This window comes from Chrysochloris asiatica, unplaced genomic scaffold (genome assembly GCF_000296735.1).
Source record: "Chrysochloris asiatica unplaced genomic scaffold, ChrAsi1.0 scaffold00022, whole genome shotgun sequence".
NCBI lineage: Eukaryota > Metazoa > Chordata > Mammalia > Afrosoricida > Chrysochloridae > Chrysochloris > Chrysochloris asiatica.
The window spans coordinates 28,238,967-28,245,806 of record NW_006408540.1 but is presented as its reverse complement, the minus strand read 5'-3'; the positions used below and the strand labels follow the sequence as shown (position 1 = coordinate 28,245,806).

The 6,840-nt window shown below is 35.7% G+C and overlaps 1 protein-coding gene across 8 annotated transcripts in view; it reads left to right on the top strand.

The window, feature by feature from the left end:
- The window catches only part of TRPC4 (transient receptor potential cation channel, subfamily C, member 4), a 448,068-nt gene that overhangs the window by 267,451 nt on the left and 173,777 nt on the right, over positions 1 to 6,840 (top strand). For all 8 annotated transcript variants that reach the window (XM_006837666.1, XM_006837664.1, XM_006837663.1 and 5 more), the window contains one exon: positions 3,866 to 4,005. In XM_006837666.1, the coding sequence (XP_006837729.1) occupies positions 3,866 to 4,005 (140 nt within the window). The remainder of the gene's footprint in view (positions 1 to 3,865; positions 4,006 to 6,840) is intronic.

Genomic DNA, 6,840 nt, shown 5'->3' with positions numbered 1-6,840 from the left:
AAACTGCTGACCTTTAAGGTTCACAGCCCAATTTGTAACCACTACACTACCAGAGCTCCTTACGCTACCAGAACTCAGAATACCTAAAATGGGCTCCAAAACTTGCCAAGTGAAATAGGTTTTTTGTGGAGCCTTTGTAGAGTATAGGGCCTTAGGTGAAATCCTGAGTCCCATCCAAAACTTTCTGAGGTGGGACATTTCCACATGAATGGACATGCAGAAACCGAATAGGTAGAGGAACAGAAGATACTTCTTGAAAGAAAGACCCACAGAAAAACAAAACAAAAAGCAAACTGTTTGACTATCACAAGAACATGCAAGCTATTCATCTGGGAACCATCAAGGCAAGCTATCAAGTCCCTTCATTACAAACCCCCTTCCAAAACTGAAAGTCAAAGGCAAACACAAGCTTGTAATCTCACTGGTGACTGTGTTGGTCTTCTTGTGAGTAGAAGTGGAGGAAAGGCAGTAATGAAGACATGGACTAAGTTTGACCATGTTCCATAATCTCCTGCACTGAGTTCAACCATGCTCCATACATAGTCTTCTGACAACCTTGAGATGAGAAAGAGAAGAGGAAGGGCTGGTTGGCCCCAAGTCTGGGGAGAATTGAAACTACTAAATGTATGAACACTGACCTAGCTAGCCTTGGTAGGTTAGAGCTTAGAGTGAAGCATCCAGCTGAAATGAAGTGGAGGGAGGCACACAAGAACACCCAAAACTTGCAGATAGTATCTATTTGACCTAGCTTTGATGGCTTGATGATAAGAACTGGACTAGCGGAAGATAAAGAACTTTGATATAGGAAGCAAGTGTAAATTGCTACATTTTTATGAACTTGACCTTTACTCATGGATGTAGTAACTCAAAATACCAACTGAGAGGGAAGGAGTCTTCACATCAAGGATCAAGCCTATTCCCTCAATACATAGGGTTGATAGGGACAGCCAACTTAGTCACTGGCTACCTAAAATAGGGGGCTATAAAGGCATGAAGTGGCTGGACTACAAGTTTTCAATAGGGAGTCTATTTTCAGAGTGAGTAGGGGAAGGTAGAATTCCTACTGAATAATTTTCATCTTGTCTAGATGGGTTTGGTGAAAGGAGTTGAGGATAGGATTCTTTTTATTCAATGGAAATAGAAAGATTGTGCGCTGGTGAGCAGGAGACTGGGTTTCAAAATGTGCCCTTTGATTTTTTTTTAAATGATTATGATTCCTGTGTGTTTTTGTGTACACACACACACACACACACAAAGAGGGAATAGAGGCAAATACTGTTAATCTATGGCACATGGAGGCAATTGTAATCATTTCAATGAAACAAAATATGATTGAGTGCAAAACTGATGTTCTGACGTGTAAACTATCACTCAGTTCACAATAAAAGCTTTAAAAAAGAAAGAATAAACTGAAAAACTAAAGAAAGGTGTTTTACATAAAATTTTTGCATATGTAATAGATAGTTATTCAAATGTGAGTGGATTATTTACAAAAGTAAGTTATAATAGATAAGGGTTAGTCAATGGTGGTTGGTGGTTATGTGCCATGGAGTCGGTTTTTTCGAAAAGCCTCATCTTTCTCCTGAGGAACAGCTGGTAGTTTCGAACTGCAGACCTTGAGGTTTGCAGCCCAATTCATAACCACTATGCTGCCAGAGCTAAAAAATAATAAAACATATTTTATTAAATTTTGCTAAAAATAATAAAACCCTTATTACACAAAAATTTCAAAATATAAAGCTCTTCTTACTATATTCTCCCCCACTTTTGTGAAGAAATATTGAAGACAGTTACCTGGCCAGCTGGGAGAGATATTTATACCCATTCCAAAGAAATGTCATCCAACAAAACATAGAAATTTTCAAAAATATCATTAATATCACATGCAAATAAAATGTTGCTGAAGGTAATCCAAAACTTTGCAGCAGAAAATCAACAGGGAGCTGGTGAAATTCAAAACAGAATCAGAAGAGTATGCAGAAAAAGGGATATCATTGCTTATATCAGATGGATGTTGACTGGAAACAAAAATACTAGATTTTTACCTGTGTTTTATTAACTATGTAAAGGCATTTGATTGTGTGGATCATAATACACTGTGGATGACAGAGTTAAAAATGGGAATTCCAGAATGCTTAATCGTGCTCTTGAGGAACCTGTGCATAGACCAAGAAGCTGTCATTTTAACAGAACAAGGGGGTAATGGGTGGTTTAAAACAAGGAAAGGTTTGTATCAGGGTTGTATCCCCTTACCATACTTTTGCAATCTGTATGAATGATAATCTGTATGAATAACAAATAATCCATGAAGCTGGACTATATGAAATAGAATGTGGTATCAGGTTAGGAGAAAGACTCATTAACAACCTATGATATGCACATTTCATTATAATATTTGACATTGTCTCCTTGAGCTGCCCTTTGAAATTTTCTGTTCAACTCTTTTATCTCCTCATTTATTCCATTTGCTTTAGCATCTCTGTATTGGAGATCAAGTATCAGACTCTCTTCTGACATTCATTTTGGTCTTTTCCTTCTTTCTTGTCTTTTTAATGACTTGTTTCCCTTTCTTCCTGTATGATGTTCAGGGTGTCACTTCACACTTATTCTTTTCTTCAGTCATTAGTATCTAATATATCTGTTCTTCAGATGATCTCTAAATTCAGGTAGGGTATGTAAACTCTGTGTTCCTATTACTAATGAGTGTTTGCCACTGAAAGTCCATTTGTATCATCATGGTCAGCTCTACTTTGATGGGGAAGCTCTTCCCCGGTCATATTTGAGTGCCTTCCAACTTGAGGGGGGCTCATCTTCTGGCACTATATCTGACAATATTCTGGTGCTATTTATAATGTTTCAAGATCCAATATTCTGGTGCTTACCATGTTCTACTGTTATTTACAAGGTTTTCATTGGGTAAACATTTGGAAGTAGTCCGTTTCTCCTTCTTAGTCCTTCTTAGTCTGGAAGCTCAGCTTAAACCTGTTCATCATGGGTGACACTGCTGGTATTTAAAATACAGATGGCATAGCTTCCAGCATCACAGCAACATGCAAGGAACCATGGTATGGCAAATTGACAGCTTAGTGGTGATTCTTTGTTATAATTGGCTGTAAAAATAGATTTATAAAATCAATTAATAAAATAATGGTTCATTGTACTTGAAATAATATACTGTTAGAAATATGACAATAATCAAAGAAAATGTTTACTATTTCCTCTGGATATTGCCTTACAACTGTTGGCATTTCCAAGACTATAAATCTTTATAAGAGCACACAGCCTCATCTTTCTTTTGCAGAACAGTTGGTAGGTTTGAATCGCCTGACCTTTAAATTAGTAGTCAAATGCCTAAAACATTGTGCCACCAGGACTCCATTGCTTCACATAGATCTTTTAAAAATTATGGTGAACTTTACAGTTTTCCTTTCTCCAGAAGTGTGATCACCACCTCTTCTCTGAGACAGTTATATTTATGTAGCTAGTGTATCTATTTTTCTGGAATCTGAGCCATTTGACTTGAGATAAAAAGTCTCAAGATAAATGTTTTTAAGAAAATTACATATTTCTATGAAAAAAATGTAGTTATAAAGAAATTATGGTTTAATTTAAACCTTGGCCAGTTTTATGAAATTTTCAAACTGAGAAAACAAAGTGAAGTTGCTCCAGCAGCATTCTCTGCACTTAGATGATTGCCATCTGAAAGTTTTAAAACCTGATTGGAGCTCAATATTTTCACATATAAAATTCTGTTGCAACTAGAATAACTGTATGGTCTCTTACAGCTTTAAGATTCTATCATTATTGAATTATCCGTATATTTTAATTTGAATGTCACATTAACAATGAATTTCTATAATTGCAGGTTTTATATGGGGAGAAATTAAACAAATGTGGGATGGTGGACTCCAAGATTACATCCATGATTGGTGGAATCTAATGGATTTTGTGATGAACTCCTTATATTTAGCAACAATCTCCTTGAAAATTGTTGCATTTGTAAAGGTAAGTATTATTCATGTTGTTGATAATGCATGTTAGTATTGAATAAATACTGATAATTATTTTACTAGCTTTGATCACTATTATCTGTACATAATTAATTGAAGACTTTATTGATAGATATTTGTAAGATACATAGACAATGAGTAATTTGTAGTCATAACAAATTTTAATAGGTATTTGTTTTTTCCTGTATCTAAATTTAATGCCCCTCATAATTATTTACTGTAGCTGTTCTAATTTATTTTTTTTTCCAATTTGGAATGAAATTCTATCTCCAACACTGCTTAAATTGTTACAATATCTATTTTCAGTTGTAACTAATAGATAAAATCTCATAGACAGATCAAAATATTGCATCAAAATTATTATTTCAGTTTAAACTAATGTAGTTTGATATAATTAGAACAGAATATGACTTCTTTCTCATCACCCACTCAACATGTTAATGCCTGAAATCTCATACATCTATTACTTCCCCAGATTTTGTACATCAATCTTCTAACAAACCACAGAATTTACCTAAAACATTTTTGTTCTGTAGTGAAAGTTGTAATTATTATCTGTCTGGGTGATTTTTTGTAAAGTCAACATCTTATCTTCCCTTCTTCCTTCCTCCTTTACCCTTCTTTCCTTTTCTCCTCTTTTTTAACATTTTGTTTAAAAATAAGTGACTTAGTAAAAACAAAGATTACCTAATTGCGTTTTATATGAATAATGCATGAATTTAATAATCTGAATTTTAAAATGCTAATGCTAATAAGACTCATATTCATTTAGTTTAGTTCTCAAAATAGTGCCAAAGTCTTTTTTGGCATATTAAGATTTTACAGGGTAAGTGTGGCCCAAAGTTGAAAAGGCTATATTTTCCAGAATTTGTTCAATTAAAATGTTGTAGGAATCACCAGACATTAGGAAAGAAAGTTACTTTTACCAGTTTCATGGAAAGCAAGCTATGTTTTAATAATGGAAAAATAATTTGGCAGCTTTTCCTGTATACACTAAGGTTAATTGCTTTGAATGCCTTATTAAACAGCAGAGAATACTGTCTTACTCAAGGGAGGTTATACATTTATACGTGAGGACAGTCTGTTTTTAAACACGATCTTTTCCTTTTCCTCAGTAACAATCCTTAGATATACTTATAAACCTGTTTGGACCTTCCTTTACTAAAAGCTAGTATATGTCTGTTTGTGTTTTACAGACCTGTGCAGTTATAAAATCTGTATAGCAGTTTTTCTCAAATTTTAAGATACCTAGAGTTCTGGGGTTAACACGCTGGACTGAAAGGTCAGTTTGAACCGCAAGGTCAGCAATTCAAGCTCACCAGCTGCTCCTCGGAAGCCCTGTTGTTGTTAAGTGCCGCAGAGTCGACTCCGACCCATAGCGATCCTGTATAGGGTTTCCGAGGAGCAGCTGGTGAACTTGAACCGCTGACCTTGCATTTCAAACAGCTTTGCAGTATGGCGCATTAACCCACAGCGTCACACCAGGACTCCCGGAAGCGCTATGCAGGGTCGCTTTTAGTCAGAACAGACTCCAAGGAACTTAATTACAACAAGAATCACCTGAATGACTTCCTAGCACAGATGTTGTTTTTCTTTATCCCTTGAAATCCTAACTCAGGAATACTAGAATGGGGCCCAAATTTTCAATTAAAATAAACTCTCGGGTGATGCTGGTGTAGTTGGTCTAAGAAGACAATTTGAATATCACTGGACTGTATAATTTTATTCGAAAGTTCAAAGACAGACAATTAATCCCAAAAGTAATTTCTCTGATAGGTTTCACATATATAGTATTTATACTAAAATGCATAGTTTTGTATATATTGCATTTATATAATGCTTATATTGTTGTTGTTAAGTGTTAAGTGCCGTCGAGTTGATTCTGACCCATAGCGACCCTGTACGGGGTTTCCAAAGCTGTAAATCTTGACGGGAGTAGAAAGCCTCATCTTTCTCCCGTGAAGCAGCTGGTAGTTTCGAACTGCTGATCTTAAGGTTCGCAGCCCTATTCATAACCACTACGCTACTATATTTTAACACCTAAAACTATGGTACATAGTGGGTAAACATGCATAGTTAATGGATACTTATAGATATTTGGGGTCAGGCTTTTAGATACAGTCCAGGCTTTTAGAGAGGTTCCTCATGAACACAATTAAGTGTTCAGGAGTAGCCATTCTTCTCCATGTTTTCCATAGCTTGTCATGATCACACAGTTAAAAGCCTTTGCATAGTCAGTAAAGCAGAAGAAAAAATTCTGATATTCTCTGATTTCAACCAACACCCATCTGATGTTATCAATGATATCCTTTGTTCCACATCTTCTTCTGAATTTGGCTTGGATTTCTGGTAGTTACTTGTCCATGCATTGTTGCAGTTGTTTTGAATTATCTTCAGCAAAATTTCACTTGCATGGGCTCTTAATGATGTTGTTCAATGATTCCTGCGTTCCACTGGGTCACCTTTCTTGGAAATGGGCACAAATACAGAGCTTTCAATTGGTTGGTCAGGCTCTCCTGTCTTCCAAATTTCTTGGCATACATAAGTGAGTGCATCCAGTGCTTCATCAGTTTGTTGAAACATTTCCGTTTGTATTCCATCAGTTCCTAGGGCCTTGTTTTTAACCAATGCCTTCAGTTTGGACTTCATCATTCAGTAACTGTTTCTTGATCATATGGTACCTGCTGAAACAGTTGAACATCAACCATTTATCTTTGGTACAGTGACTCTCTGCATTCTTTCCATCTTTTGATGCTTTATGCATCATTCAGTATTTTATCATTAGAATCCTTCATTATTTTAAGTCAAGGCTCGAAGTTTTTCTTCAGTT